This window comes from Mya arenaria, chromosome 8, assembly GCF_026914265.1.
Source record: "Mya arenaria isolate MELC-2E11 chromosome 8, ASM2691426v1".
NCBI classification, from domain to species: Eukaryota; Metazoa; Mollusca; class Bivalvia; order Myida; family Myidae; genus Mya; species Mya arenaria.
The window spans coordinates 35,320,846-35,338,286 of record NC_069129.1 but is presented as its reverse complement, the minus strand read 5'-3'; the positions used below and the strand labels follow the sequence as shown (position 1 = coordinate 35,338,286).

General features: G+C 34.1%; 1 protein-coding gene across 2 annotated transcripts in view; it reads right to left on the bottom strand.

Annotated features, from left to right (window-relative positions):
- LOC128243046 (lysine--tRNA ligase-like) overlaps positions 1-17,441 on the bottom strand; it is a 62,102-nt gene continuing 44,661 nt past the window's right edge. For both annotated transcript variants that reach the window (XM_052960537.1, XM_052960536.1), the window contains exons 9-15: positions 17,160-17,322; positions 14,934-15,107; positions 13,740-13,825; positions 12,239-12,324; positions 11,864-11,990; positions 1,640-1,783; positions 1-876 (exon numbers count right to left, since the gene is read on the bottom strand). In XM_052960537.1, coding sequence (XP_052816497.1) covers positions 796-876; positions 1,640-1,783; positions 11,864-11,990; positions 12,239-12,324; positions 13,740-13,825; positions 14,934-15,107; positions 17,160-17,322 — 861 coding nt within the window. In that variant the 3' untranslated portion in view covers positions 1-795. The remainder of the gene's footprint in view (positions 877-1,639; positions 1,784-11,863; positions 11,991-12,238; positions 12,325-13,739; positions 13,826-14,933; positions 15,108-17,159; positions 17,323-17,441) is intronic.

Below are 17,441 nucleotides of genomic sequence, written 5' to 3'. Positions count from 1 at the left end.
TTTGTTCAAAGAGCATTCTTTATTCAATAGGGTCTTGCACAGAGAATTAAAATTTAATAAATAATCACCAAATCATACATTTACCATCAGTAAAGCAATGAAAAATTCTTATAAACAAACAAACTGTTGAAATGACAATCCTAAAGATAACATATTCTTCTAAATATTGTTCATGAAAGAAGCAAGTTAGATATATATCTGGAATGACCAGTTAGACTTGTGGCACTATGTATAATATTATTTATAGTACTATGAATGAATAATATTTATGGCTTGGATGAACTAAAATAGTTTGTTTCACTGTAGACATTGATATGTAAGCCTGCCATTTAATTATAACATGATAACATGTACAAATTCCACGTTTGTTCTGAATAAGCACTTTAATACAAGCAGCTCTTAATATTCTCCCTAAGAAACACTTGACATTTGTCCTAATGGCACATTTTTTATTGAAATGATGCCAAGTAAGCAGATCACACATCTACGTTTTTATGATCATTCTTTGCAAATAAATCAAGTCTTCTCAGATACAGGTATCAACATTTTCACATTTCAGTAATTAATATCTATAAACAAGACAAACTGCTTGAATCAAGTATTAACAATATAACTGGGAACAAATTGTTAGTGTCTACAATACTTATATATTTATTTCTCTTCAAAAGAATCATGTCTTTCTTCAGTATTATGTAGTGAGAATACTTAGTGAACATGATTTAAACACCTTGATAGTTAAGTCCATAAAGAGTAATACTATTATTATATAATATTGAGAGATAATGAGAGTGTGTGTTATGAAGTGATAGGGGCCGGTGTATCTGAAATGTCCGGCTTGTTGTCCTCGGGCTTCATGGCCGGGAATAGCAGCACCTCCTGAAACACGTAAAACAGTTGTTTGCTAGCAATAAATAAGCAAGTTGTATGTTTAATATGTTGACTGATGCTCAATTTTGTTTTTATTATTAAATATGTTAAGTATACCAGGGGTATACCTTTAGTAAGTATGCAGTTCTCAACCACTACAGCAATTCCTTCTTATGTTTCGTGCCTTTTAGGTGTTTATGCTTTTAATGTGTTTTTAAGCCAGCCACTGGCCTAGGCTTGTGAAGGTGAATGAAATTTCCATAGAAATACACAGTTGACCTTTCCCCAACTTTACGACTGAGCTCACATGAGCAGAGATGGAATTTCTACCTGCCCCTTTTAACCATTGAAGGACTTTTATTGTCATTCTTGAAATTTTACTTGCCATCTAAATGTCTGTCAATTGTTATTTCGCAAAATTTTATAACTGTAAAAAGTACACCCATGTATAGAAGTAAGCAACAGAATAAACTATCGAGTTCAGACTGCTTTTCAACTTTCAATTCTAGCTTGCACAAAGATACTCTTGGCATCTACATGAGTACAATAATAAAAGGGCTTGTGCTATGTTAAAACAGTGAGCCATACACAAATAATATGATAACAGAACGATCACATATGCTCTTGATATATGCATATCATTGTTATCAAGTTCTTGAATCTTTTGTTTGAAATGTGTACTGTTGTCAATTTTAAGTGGCTTAAAGAGAGAATTAACATGTTTTTGGACATCTATCCAACTCCACAAACTCAACCCATATACGCTTGTTACCTTGATGTTGTTTGAGTCAGTAAGGAACATGGTCAGCCTGTCAAGCCCCAAACCCCAGCCGGCAGTGGGTGGGAGACCATACTCTAGGGATGTACAGAAGTTATCATCCACAAACATTGCTTCATCGTCTCCCGCTGCCTTGTCCTGGAAAAGTCAAAAGATAGGATCCAGTGACTGGGAGAGAAAATGTTCAATTATGTAGATTTTTTATGCTTATTTTGGCTTGACCTTGTATCCTCTCAATCATTAATGTAGAAAAATGTGACAAAAAAGGATACAAGATAAAACAGTTACACAAACCAAGAGTGTAAGATACATCAACAACAGTAACACACACCAGGACTGTAAGATAGATCAAAAAGCTTTTCAACTTTCAATTCTATTTTGCACAAGTTTTGACCTGTAAATACCTCAAATTTCAATGTAAAATGTACACACATGTCTGGAAGTAAGCAACAGAATAAACTAGCAAGTTCAAACTGCTTTTCAACTTTCAATTCTATCTTGCACAAGGTAATTCTTGTCATCTGCAAGAATACAATGACAGAGGGATTGTGCTATGTTAGAAACATGACTCATTATATTATTATTATTATTATTATTATTTATTATTATTATTATTATTATTATACCAGATTTGTTGAGCGCCCTTTTCATAAAAAAATACGTTCAAGGGTGCTTTACAATAAAACATGTGACATATCGCAGATATGTGGAAATCACCAGAAGTGACATATTTTAACATACAAGACCAATAAAAGTGAAACTCATATGTTGTAAAAAACACACACACATAAAGTGTCTTAAAATGCTATATGCAATAAAATAAGCATAAAAAGTAAAATAAGAATAAGAAATCAACAACATGAAACCATATATATATATATATATATATATATATATATATATATATATATATATAGTTACTGTAGTTCTGTATTGTAAAAAAAAGTAGGGATAAAAACAGTCACAGTTGTTATCTATACGTTGTAGGAAGTTTTGAAAAGTTGTGTTTTGAGAGCCCTTTTGAATGAATTAAGTGATGATTCTTTTCTGAGAGTGTCCGGGAGAGAATTCCATAGTTTTGCGGCAGCAACTTTGAAACTCCTATCACCGTAAGAGACCAGTCGACATTTTTGTGCCACAAGGGTGGTTGCTGCACTTGCTGATCTCAGGTTTCTAGTTGGCACGTAAACCTCTACTAAGTCGCTCATGTAAACCGGTGACTGACCATGCAAGGTCTTGAAAGTTTGAATGATAATTTTATATTTAATTTTATCTTGTATTTGAAGCCAGTGAAGGTCTTTAAGGATTGGTTGAAGAGACTATTTTAACAACAATCACCGATTTATAGATCAGGGCCACCCCACCACCTCGCCCACTACCTGGGCGTGGCACATGCTTGATTTTATACCCATCCGGTAATAATTCACTGAGACATGCTTTATTGATTGAGGTGCCTAACCATGTCTCAGTCACAGCAATGATATCTAGATCATTCGAGAGTATGAAGTCACTAAAAGATATCGTTTTGTTTTTCAAGGATCTTGGGTTTATGCAACAAATTTTTATGTTTTTCTGGCCTTTAACTATTGTTTGAGATTCATATTTAATGTGGGATAAATTTATTTTTCTCTTAGAGTCCAGCATTTCTTTGTTGAATTTTTGTTTAGGCTTTGATCTACATGTTGATATTACAGTTGGAATAGCTTCAGGTAATGCTCTTAAATTTGCCAAATTGATCCCTTGATTGTCATCCCAATTTCGTGTAAGCTGATAATGACCGCCTCTGGCAGATCTGTATGTCAAAATATCATAATCCTTTAATATTTTCAATGTTTCTTTGTCCAGTCGTAAAAACCTTCTGGGTATGTTTTCCAACTTCAATAATTGGTCTTTATTGTATTTTATAAAGCACATTATGTTTGTGAGATTGTGTTCACTAAAATAGCATCAACTATTTTACAGGTAAAAGCAGCCTATTTCATTGTACATCCAATTGTTTTATCGAATAAAACCCACTTTCGAATAAATGAATTTAATTTAAAATCACACAAATGTTGTCTGCATATATTCATCAAATACTATGCAAAAAATCCTAGTTCTAAAGTCATCTGTTTTTACACAATAACACAAATTATCAAGAGCACAAAATTTCTACTGCCTACACTTGGCGCAACAGTTGCGATTATAAGAACATGCCTGTATAAGAACAAGTTTTGACTTTGTACACAAAATTGCACTTTTCTTCTTGCAATTTATGCAATTTGGAGAAATCACAATCATCATTTCTTTCATGTTATCAAACAGATGAAACATTTCCAAAGTTATTATTGCATGTACTTGAATGTTTTTAAATCAGGAAAGGCTCACAATAACCAGCTTAACTGATCCAGTAAAACAAATGCAATGAGGAGATGTCAGGCAGATCAACAACAAAAGGATCCAACAGAATCCGCTGCTTCTCAGCTGCCATTTTATTCTAGCACACAATATGTAAAAGTATTTGATAATTAAACATTCAATTACCACACCAAATCTGTGCTGTACATATGGAAATGGATTAGGGCAGTAAAAGTTGAGGTAAAGTCCTTACAGCCATGTACTTGATTCAAGTTTCCCAACAAACCCTACCACTTTACCATTGACTGTTTTATTTTTCCTTAATAAGCATTTTGCAAGACTCAACTAGAGCTATCACTGGATTGATTAATATCCCCACTACATCACCTTCATGTAATAAAAAGTATCACTTGGAGTGGTGTATGCTCATTGAATGCCCTATGTTGGTGAGAAGGCATCAATTGAAACCAATGGTCCTACTATATAGAAATAAGGACTATAACATCAGGAAAATAAGGCATGAAATTTTCTTTTTAGTTTTGTATAAACATAGCAGTTTTTAATTCAGTTCCCCAATCACAAAATAATGTTTCGTTTGTACAGTTGAAGTTAAAACTTCAAAAGCATATGGAGAAAGGAGAAAAGTAGACTTGTACCGATTGTCCCTGGACTTATGGTCATATGGATGGACAGATGGGACAAGGTGATCCCTACATTACCCACACCAACACACGGTGGGGGCATAACCAGTCATTTACTAGGGCTGTGTATCGCCTGACAAAAGGCAATTCGATTCGAATCGCGATCTTCGACTTGCGATCTACGAATCGATTCATGATTCACTTGGTAATAAAGCAATACATAATTTGAAAGTAAATGAATAATAAAAGTATAACAAAACCTTCATTTTTGTTTAGTTTTCATTTTTTTGTCATCCTTTACATCAAACCCGAAATATTTCCAGAATTTAGAAGAATAGGATGCTGGCTCTTTTCTATATAGCGCTGAATTTGATGTTTTTGTTGACAGGGATGCCATGTTGACATTGAATTGCAGATGAAAATAAACGATAGCTGCACATAAGTTTCGCATTTTATTTTATTATTGTAGCTCTTCTCTTTATAATTTCTTTAATGCCATTTGACTTTTTATTTCTTATTTCTATATTTGTATTCTTTTTAAAACATTATACTCCCTTAAAACCGTGACAAGAAGCATTCTCCATTCGAACACTGCACACTGCATTGAATGCTATTTCTGTATGAATTAACTTCTGGTTGCGTCAGTGTAACGTATTCCGGACATTTCGGATAAACAATTCATTACATTTTTTTAAAACAACCACAATATTTGCTGGAATTAAATTATCTCATTTTGTTTTATTCTTTTATCAACTTTTGCACTTGAATCAGGATCCAGCGATCTTGGCACTGGCGAGTATTTGTGTCGAATATTTTGCTTTGACTCGCGATTACTCGGGTACTCGTTACAGCCCTATCATTTACATATCTGATAATTCTTATTTAGCATAAGTAATCATATTATTCAGTAAAATGTCTGGAAGTAAGCAACAGAATAAACTAGCAAGTTCAAACTGCTTTTCAACTTTCAATTCTATCTTGCACAAGGTAATTCTTGTCATCTGCAAGAATACAATGACAGAGGGATTGTGCTATGTTAGAAACACCATACATGTCTGTATAAGAACAAGTTTTGACCTGTAAATACCTCAAATTTCAATGTAAAATGTACACACATGTCTGGAAGTAAGCAACAGAATAAACTAGCAAATTCAAACTGCTTTTCAACTTTCAATTCTATCTTGCACAAGGTAATTCTCGTCATCTGCATGAATACAATGACAGAGGGATTGTGCTATGTTAGAAACACCATACATGTCTGTATAAGAACAAGTTTTGACTTTGTAAACAAAATTGCACTTTTCTTCTTGCAATTTATGCAATTTGGAGAAATCACAATCATCATTTCTTTCATGTTATCAAACAGATGAAACATTTCCAAAGTTATTATCGCATGTACTTGAATGTTTTTAAATCAGGAAATGCTCACAATAACCAGCTTAACTGATCCAGTAAAACAAATGCAATGAGGAGATGTCAGGCAGATCAACAACAAAAGGATCCAACAGAATCCGCTGCTTCTCAGCTGCCATTTTATTCTAGCACACAATATGTAAAAGTATTTGATAATTAAACATTCAATTACCACACCAAATCTGTGCTGTACATATGGAAATGGATTAGGGCAGTAAAAGTTGAGGTAAAGTCCTTACAGCCATGTACTTGATTCAAGTTTCCCAACAAACCCTACCACTTTACCATTGACTGTGTTATTTTTCCTTAATAAGCATTTTGCAAGACTCAACTAGAGCTATCACTGGATTGATTAATATTCCCACTACATCACCTTCATGTAATAAAAAGTATCACTTGGAGTGGTGTATGCTCATTGAATGCCCTATGTTGGTGAGAAGGCATCAATTGAAACCAATGGTCCTACTATATAGAAATAAGGACTATAACATCAGGAAAATAAGGCATGAAATTTTCTTTTTAGTTTTGTATAAACATAGCAGTTTTTAATTCAGTTCCCCAATCACAAAATAATGTTTCGTTTATACAGTTGAAGTAAAAACTTCAAAAGCATATGGAGAAAGGAGAAAAGTAGACTTGTACCGATGTCCCTGGACTTATGGTCATATGGATGGACAGATGGGACAAGGTGATCCCTACATAACCCACACCAACACACGGTGGGGGCATAACCAGTCATTTACTAGGGCTGTGTATCGCCTGACAAAAGGCAATTCGATTCGAATCGCGATCTTCGACTTGCGATCTACGAATCGATTCATGATTCACTTGGTAATAAAGCAATACATAATTTGAAAGTAAATGAATAATAAAAGTATAACAAAACCTTCATTTTTGTTTAGTTTTCATTTTTTTGTCATCCTTTACATCAAACCCGAAATATTTCCAGAATTTAGAAGAATAGGATGCTGGCTCTTTTCTATATAGCGCTGAATTTGATGTTTTTGTTGACAGGGATGCCATGTTGACATTGAATTGCAGATGAAGATAAACGATAGCTGCACATAAGTTTCGCATTTTATTTTATTATTGTAGCTCTTCTCTTTATAATTTCTTTAATGCCATTTGACTTTTTATTTCTTATTTCTATATTTGTATTCTTTTTAAAACATTATACTCCCTTAAAACCGTGACAAGAAGCATTCTCCATTCGAACACTGCACACTGCATTGAATGCTATTTCTGTATGAATTAACTTCTGGTTGCGTCAGTGTAACGTATTCCGGACATTTCGGATAAACAATTCATTACATTTTTTTTAAAACAACCACAATATTTGCTGGAATTAAATTATCTCATTTTGTTTTATTCTTTTATCAACTTTTGCACTTGAATCAGGATCCAGCTATCTTGGCACTGGCGAGTATTTGTGTCGAATATTTTGCTTTGACTCGCGATTACTCGGGTACTCGTTACAGCCCTATCATTTACATATCTGATAATTCTTATTTAGCATAAGTAATCATATTATTCAGTAAAATGTCTGGAAGTAAGCAACAGAATAAACTAGCAAGTTCAAACTGCTTTTCAACTTTCAATTCTATCTTGCACAAGGTAATTCTTGTCATCTGCAAGAATACAATGACAGAGGGATTGTGCTATGTTAGAAACACCATACATGTCTGTATAAGAACAAGTTTTGACCTGTAAATACCTCAAATTTCAATGTAAAATGTACACACATGTCTGGAAGTAAGCAACAGAATAAACTAGCAAATTCAAACTGCTTTTCAACTTTCAATTCTATCTTGCACAAGGTAATTCTCGTCATCTGCATGAATACAATGACAGAGGGATTGTGCTAGGTTAGAAACATGACTCATGCCTGTATAAGAACAAGTTTTGACTTTGTAAACAAAATTGCACTTTTCTTCTTGCAATTTATGCAATTTGGAGAAATAACAATCATCATTTCTTTCATGTTATCAAACAGATGAAACATTTCCAAAGTTATTATCGCATGTACTTGAATGTTTTTAAATCAGGAAATGCTCACAATAACCAGCTTAACTGATCCAGTAAAACGAATGCAATGAGGAGATGTCAGGCAGATCAACAACAAAAGGATCCAACAGAATCCGCTGCTTCTCAGCTGCCATTTTATTCTAGCACACAATATGTAAAAGTATTTGATAATTAAACATTCAATTACCACACCAAATCTGTGCTGTACATATGGAAATGGATTAGGGCAGTAAAAGTTGAGGTAAAGTCCTTACAGCCATGTACTTGATTCAAGTTTCCCAACAAACCCTACCACTTTACCATTGACTGTTTTATTTTTCCTTAATAAGCATTTTGCAAGACTCAACTAGAGCTATCACTGGATTGATTAATATCCCCACTACATCACCTTCATGTAATAAAAAGTATCACTTGGAGTGGTGTATGCTCATTGAATGCCCTATGTTGGTGAGAAGGCATCAATTGAAACCAATGGTCCTACTATATAGAAATAAGGACTATAACATCAGAAAAATAAGGCATGAAATTTTCTTTTTAGTTTTGTATAAACATAGCAGTTTTTAATTCAGTTCCCCAATCACAAAATAATGTTTCGTTTGTACAGTTGAAGTAAAAACTTCAAAAGCATATGGAGAAAGGAGAAAAGTAGACTTGTACCGATGTCCCTGGACTTATGGTCATATGGATGGACAGATGGGACAAGGTGATCCCTACATAACCCACACCAACACAACAGGTGGGGGCATAACCAGTCATTTACTAGGGCTGTGTATCGCCTGACAAAAGGCAATTCGATTCGAATCGCGATCTTCGACTTGCGATCTACGAATCGATTCATGATTCACTTGGTAATAAAGCAATACATAATTTGAAAGTAAATGAATAATAAAAGTATAACAAAACCTTCATTTTTGTTTAGTTTTCATTTTTTTGTCATCCTTTACATCAAACCCGAAATATTTCCAGAATTTAGAAGAATAGGATGCTGGCTCTTTTCTATATAGCGCTGAATTTGATGTTTTTGTTGACAGGGATGCCATGTTGACATTGAATTGCAGATGAAGATAAACGATAGCTGCACATAAGTTTCGAAACTTTATTTTATTATTGTAGCTCTTCTCTTTATAATTTCTTTAATGCCATTTGACTTTTTATTTCTTATTTCTATATTTGTATTCTTTTTAAAACATTATACTCCCTTAAAACCGTGACAAGAAGCATTCTCCATTCGAACACTGCACACTGCATTGAATGCTATTTCTGTATGAATTAACTTCTGGTTGCGTCAGTGTAACGTATTCCGGACATTTCGGATAAACAATTCATTACATTTTTTTTTAAAACAACCACAATATTTGCTGGAATTAAATTATCTCATTTTGTTTTATTCTTTTATCAACTTTTGCACTTGAATCAGGATCCAGCTATCTTGGCACTGGCGAGTATTTGTGTCGAATATTTTGCTTTGACTCGCGATTACTCGGGTACTCGTTACAGCCCTATCATTTACATATCTGATAATTCTTATTTAGCATAAGTAATCATATTATTCAGTAAAATGTCTGGAAGTAAGCAACAGAATAAACTAGCAAGTTCAAACTGCTTTTCAACTTTCAATTCTATCTTGCACAAGGTAATTCTTGTCATCTGCAAGAATACAATGACAGAGGGATTGTGCTATGTTAGAAACACCATACATGTCTGTATAAGAACAAGTTTTGACCTGTAAATACCTCAAATTTCAATGTAAAATGTACACACATGTCTGGAAGTAAGCAACAGAATAAACTAGCAAATTCAAACTGCTTTTCAACTTTCAATTCTATCTTGCACAAGGTAATTCTCGTCATCTGCATGAATACAATGACAGAGGGATTGTGCTATGTTAGAAACACCATACATGTCTGTATAAGAACAAGTTTTGACTTTGTAAACAAAATTGCACTTTTCTTCTTGCAATTTATGCAATTTGGAGAAATCACAATCATCATTTCTTTCATGTTATCAAACAGATGAAAACATTTCCAAAGTTATTATCGCATGTACTTGAATGTTTTTAAATCAGGAAATGCTCACAATAACCAGCTTAACTGATCCAGTAAAACAAATGCAATGAGGAGATGTCAGGCAGATCAACAACAAAAGGATCCAACAGAAATCCGCTGCTTCTCAGCTGCCATTTTATTCTAGCACACAATATGTAAAAGTATTTGATAATTAAACATTCAATTACCACACCAAATCTGTGCTGTACATATGGAAATGGATTAGGGCAGTAAAAGTTGAGGTAAAGTCCTTACAGCCATGTACTTGATTCAAGTTTCCCAACAAACCCTACCACTTTACCATTGACTGTTTTATTTTTCCTTAATAAGCATTTTGCAAGACTCAACTAGAGCTATCACTGGATTGATTAATATCCCCACTACATCACCTTCATGTAATAAAAAGTATCACTTGGAGTGGTGTATGCTCATTGAATGCCCTATGTTGGTGAGAAGGCATCAATTGAAACCAATGGTCCTACTATATAGAAATAAGGACTATAACATCAGGAAAATAAGGCATGAAATTTTCTTTTTAGTTTTGTATAAACATAGCAGTTTTTAATTCAGTTCCCAAATCACAAAACAGAGGGATTGTGCTCTGTTAGGAACGTCACTGATGCTTAAGTAAGAACAAGTACTTTGTTTCAACCTTATAAATACCTTAAACAAGAGGGCCAATGGTTTGCTCAAGGTTCCAGTTTATATAAGGCAATGTAACACTAGCCCAGTCCCTTGGCAGGCATGTTTTTTTATAAACCAACATGGCTTGAAGGCCTTTGAGAAAGAGTCACCTAAAAGACATTCCTTTGAAATTATTTCGAAATCTGACCTTTGGTTTCTGATGATTTTCAAAGTTTTCCATATAGTCAAATAGTGAAAACTAGCCCCACACCTTTTCAGCAAGGGTTTTAATGAACCAACATGACTTGAAGGAATTTGTTAAAGGGTTACTCTGGAACATATGGAAATGGATTAGGGGAGTAAAAGTTGAGGTAAAGTCCTTACATCCATGTACTTGATTCAAGTTTTACATCAATCATTTCTTTGTCAGTGGCTGGATGTAAAATTTCTGAGCATAAAATTAGCACTAAGCCTACTAAGATGTCAATTTTTTATTTTCTAATGAATGGGAAGTTCAGTGTTGTTAAATATAGTTTATTTAATGAGAAGGATGCATGTTGAGCAATAAGTTTTTGGCACCTATTAAAGTTATCGTTCTTGAACAAATTAGTTCCCAAATATCTAAGTAAGTAAGTTTATGTGTGTCGATCTACCATTTTTGAAGATCACATAGCGTTTGTCTTTGCTACATTTTTCGACACCACATATTTCAATAATTTTTCACATATTTTAACACTAGACTTAATGATTCGGGCGATTTTGCAAAAAGTACCATATCATCAGCATAAAACAGTAAAATTATTTGCATCATCTATAGTGATATCACCCTTTGTAAATTTGAATTGACATTATTTATTAAGTGTTGCAACTACAGAATAATAACACACTAAAACACTAATATACAGTAATGATATATTTAAGGTTTTGAGAGGACCAATCCCTTCACTACACACATATGAATATACATGTATAAACATGTCATTTAATTGCTCTGTCCAGTTTTGTATGGGAAATGCTGTACCAAGCTCTGAAATCTTAAGATCAAATAATTGATCTGAGGATTGGCATACCAAAGTTTCTTTACTTATTGAAATACTTACACTTAAAATGTTAAGTCTATTATAGTTACCCACCTTAGCTTGTTGCTGGAAGCGTTCTCGTTGTACAACTGGGTCGTTCAACTCTGTGTACGCGTTACAGATCTCCTTCTTACACACAAACATCTCAAAACGCTCTGTCAGACCAGGCTTTGATCTGTGCCTGGTGGAAATGCCAATAGTAATTTAAAGTATGCTAAATTCTATAGAAAAGAATGCTTCATATGATCATCTTTTTTTTATTGTGGTAGAAATTATTTCAAAGTAATTGTTTGACTAATAATTTTGGATGTAATCATTCAAATTAGCCAATAAGTTATTGTAACACTCTGACATTTTTATAAACATTGCTCATACCATTGCAGGTTTCTATGTACATGGTGTTCTAGGACTTTTTCCATTAACACTTACCATTTAGCTAGAGGACTCATGACTTGTGGATGGTCCAAGATGAATGTTGGACTAATACAGAACTCTTCTATAAAATCTCCTACAAGCTGCAATAAGACAAAGGCATACAGAGAAATAACAAGAGATGTTTGTCAAACATTTCAGATAAAAGCGTATCCTCTTAGCAGCAGGGAATACGTAAATATGCTTTTAAATTTAAATGATAAATATGAGTTATGACCTTGACCTTTGACCTCAAATCCATTGGGGTCATCTACTGGTTACCCCCAACGTAAGTGTCAAGTTTGAGGGTCATGGGTGCAGGCATTGTCGAGTTATCAAACAGACAAGTTTTTTGCGTTCAAGGTCACTGTGACCTTGACCTTGGACCCAATGACCCCTAAAATCAAAAGGGGTCATTTACTGGTCAGGGCCATCCTCCATGTCAAGTTGGATGATGATATGTCCAGGCCTTGTTGAGATATGTCAGAGAAGCTTTGTAAACCTTTTTGAGTTAAAGGTCACCGTGACCATGACCTTTTACTGGATAACCCCTAGAATCAATAGGGGTCATCTACTGGTCAGGCCCAACCTTCATGTCAAGTTTGATGAACATAGTTCCAGGAATTGTCAAGTTTTCGTTCAAGGTCACTGTGACCTTGTCCTTTGACCCGATGGTCATCTACTGGTCAGGCCGAACCATCTTGTCAAATTTGATGACCATACGTCCAGGAATTGTTGAGTTATCACTCAGACAAGTTTTGGTTTATGACGGAGCGACCGACCTGTGCAAGGCAATATATCCCCTCTTCTTCAAAGCGGGGCATAATAAATACATGTGTCAAGTTCTGGGAAGGACAGGTGTACTGTTCTTTCAGGTCTCTTTACACAGGCCATGCCTGAGGTATTACGTCATCCAGGTTTGTGAACAACCAGTGTTTATACAGGTATATAAATCACAAAGAAACCATTTTGTGAGTGTCAGTGGAACTAGACATACAAAGAGAGATTCACAATACAGACAATTGCAACATTTGCTTGCAAGGGTAACACTATATACAAGTAAATCAGTGGGTTTTTCCTCCTATTTGTGGATAGGGCTATTAGAATTGTGAAAATAGCGGCAAAATGCCTAAAATTGTGAATTTACCATAGTATGTTTTAGCCAAAAAAACAAACAAAATTCGCTTTTAAGAATCTTTTTTTAGGATTGTGAATTTGATTCCAATTTTTAGAAAAAAAAGATTACTTTTTGGGATTGTGAATGAGGCCGGATTTCAGTAAAAAACAGACTGTGTACAAGTGGTGGTTCGCAACCTCTCTATTATGTAAAGTTTATAAATGGTACAATCTGAAGAAGATAAACCAACTCTCAATGCCAGCAAACACTTTTAAAGATTCCATTTGTATTGATGAAATACACAAAGAAATCTGATTTGGAGTTTTATTAAAATTTTGTTTAAAAGTTTACATAAACAGTGACAAATCTTTCACAATATGACTCATTTGAACAGTCACTTACTTTATCTAACAACCTAGCGGAAGTTCTCGGGGAAGAGCAATCCACGTTGTGTTTTATACAAAGGTCATCCAGGAACTTGCGCACCTCTGTAAATAATATTGCTTTGAAAATAAGATAGTAATTATAATTAAAGCCACCTCTTAAAGGGGCTAGACACCAGATAAAACAATTGCAAGAAATAAGAAAATTGTTAAAAACTTACATAAAATTGATATCGTTGTGTACAACACATTGAATCTTACCATCTGATGCATCACATCGCTTACAACACATCTATTGGATTTACAACAAATTTATTGGGTCTGTCAAACACTAAATCCCTGTTAATTTAAAAATAGCGTCGGTATATGTATTTGAACTAATCACATGACTTTCACTTGCTAAATATACACACTATAAATTAGGAAACCATTATGCACTATTCTTGAAAAGGTAAACTCAGTTGAGACAGCCAGAAAATATTCTTTTAATCATGTAAAATGATTTATTATTGATCTCATACTAGCTCAAATTGACAATTCTAGGCTTGTCCTGTGAAAATGTATTTGCCAATTTTGGGACCATCTGGCGTCTTGCCCCTTTAACAGATCAGAAAACGACAAAAAAAGGGAAAAAACCTACATTGTCTTGTTGTAGGCCTTGAAATAACTCTACTGATATATATATATATGTATTCAATATCATACCAAGTTTTGTTTTTTGAACCATCAATATGATTTGAATTGTAATATATACACTCACAGTATTTTGCAGAAGTACTAGTTTTGTGACTTGTTGAAGATCATACCATTGCAGAAGTACTAGTTGAAGATCATATCGTCTCAACATGATACAAAGATGTACAATGATCAAGTTGAATTGTTTGTGCGAGAAAAGGCAATGTTTGACCTTATTTGAAAAGGACAGTCCGCTTTTTTCCATAACTTTATACTGATCTGTGACTATGCATCTCTTAATGTAAGGGCTGAAAGAATATACCGGTGTACCGATATAGTATTATACTCAATTATTATCTAAGGATATTGAGCCGAACACTATTTTCACCATTTTGGCATATCGCAATACATTCCTGCCCCCAGTACTTTTTTCCCTGGAACAGCCTTAAGAGCCTGCAAAATCTTTTTGCTAAACATTACATATAGTAAATGAAAGAACAAGTAAAGGAAAACTATAACATGTTTCACTATAACACACCATCAGACTGAAGTTTCTGAGGATCAGGAAACTTGACGCCCAGTTTTTTCTCAAGCTCGCCAATCATGTTGACCCGCTTGAAGGGCGGAGTAAAGTCGATTTCCCACTCTGGTCCATCGGGACCTTCAGGGTGGTACTTGACCATATGCCCCCCAGTTAACTCCTTCACCATTCCTGTAAGGTACAAGGACAGTAAAGATGCAAGAATATCTTTTTAACGTTGTAAGCATAAAAGTAAAATATTCTTTAACAGAACTTTTTTTGTCTATATTATAGAATTACTTAAAACTTGGTCTAGAACTTTGGCTCCAGGGCTTCCATTTAGAATTTAAAACAGGTATTTACTTGCATGCTTTCAATTTGGAAGTTTTCTCTGAAATGTTTCATTCTATCGAACACTAAAGACAATCAAATATTTTACAACTATTAAGTTAAAAACTAAAATAATTTGCAACCATAACTTGCCAACTTCACAGATTTATATTCAAAGTAGAGATTGCTTTTTTGAAAAAGCGCTCGTCTCCTGAATTGTATGGTTGTGAGAAATAATCAATGATGGACATGAAATTTGTCAATCTTCTGGTCATGACCAACCTGCTTTACCGTAAATGACTGGGTATTAGACGCCCTTTTTTCCCTCAGATTTTGATGCAAAAATATGCCTGCGTATAATACCCAGTAACAATTTTTTGGACTTTTTTTCTGAGGTCAATTTCAAGCCGAGAGTTTGTTTAGATTTATGTAGAAAGGGATGTTACTCGCATCATATTGATCGAGTATATACGGGTTAAAATGGCAGTTAAAGATCGGGATACGGTATATCGTTTAGACGTTTATAATTTCAACAAAAATATTTTTCGATTAAAGTTACCGTAATTCACCTAAGAGTTCAGACACTCTAAATATTTGAACACCCATAATTATTTCCCAAAATAATTTATTTTGCGTACCTAATTTTCGGACACCCAAAGGACATCAATCATAACTTTCATAGTTACCAAGTTCCACAGACGAAGATTATTGATTTTTATCTTTACAATGCCTGGCTAGATTACCTAACCGTATACACCACTGTGACAATTTAATTAGTTACTACCCATCCTAAACGATTTATTGCCTGTTGAAAAGGAAGTGTGATATACTTATTTGAGGATTAAACAAACAACAAGGGCAATCAAGGGATAAAGAAAACATCTACATGACATGTTTGTAAAACGATCTGCCAATAAACTTTCAAACTTGTACCACACTTATAGACTATATGAAGCAATAATCGTACAGTTGTACATTAATCCTGCATAGCAATGTCCATGCTCTCCACGAGATCTTCGTGGGTATAACTGTAAGTTATGTGACGTCACACAGTGTGACTCTTTGATCAGAAGCCGATAGAATGTGTTTATTCAGTTCAATGCATGTATAAAATGGTGTTTTAATTAACTTGATGAAGGATTTACACTTATAGGCATAATAAATAAGTTTATGACCATTGATAACTACTGATGAATTAATAAGTGGTAAAAAGGAAACATGAAGAAAAAAGGCAGGTTAAACAAACATGTAAATAAAATGTAAAAATGATAATTTTCTATGTATTCGGAGAGCGAAAAAAATAATTTATGGTGTCCGAACTCTTGTGAATTACGGTATTCAATATTATTTTGAATAATAAATTGAATTGAACAATAATCAAACTTACATATAAAAAGCAAAGTTCTCAGACTTTTCACAGATTTTTTTCCCTGCGTCTAATACCCCCTATCGTCTTATACCCAGTCATTTACGGTAGTTATTGAGCAGAAATAAAGTGTTAAGTCCAAGGACCCAATTTTGGAAGTTTTAACCCATTATTTTGGAGTATTATACTTCCAAACTTCCTCAAATGGAAGCCCCGTCAATTTTCATCTTTTCATTATATGCAGAATAGAGTTATCTAACTTGATGAATTAAGTAGGTTTTATGGTTGTGTTCTGTTGTATGAAGTCTCAAATCAATCGTGACATAGTTGCTGAGGTAGTTTTTATAGTTGGGAAAAAATGTCTAAAGTTTTCAATGCAATACATGATGTATAAGCTGCAATAGTGACTTAAAGATGGTTACATGCAAAACCTGAACCAAGGTGTGACCCCGACGCCAGGGTGAGTAGTATATCTCTCCTACTGCTTCGAATAGTCGGGTTAAAAAAATTTCATTGGAAGTTCTAGATACATTTTATTTTCCACAAACCTGAAAGCATAGTTTCTGTGATGGACATAAGATCATTGTAATCAGCATATGCCATGTAGAACTCCATGGTCGTAAACTCAGGATTATGGGTAAGGTCTATACCCTCGTTACGGAACTGTCGCCCTATCTCATACACACGATCCAAACCTCCAACTACCAACATCTGCAATAAACAAGTTACAATTATTAGAGATGTTTTTTTTTATTCAAAATTCTAACAGTACAATACTGAATGATGTAAACAGAGTTTCCAGGTATTTGTTGAAGCTTTAACCCCTAATC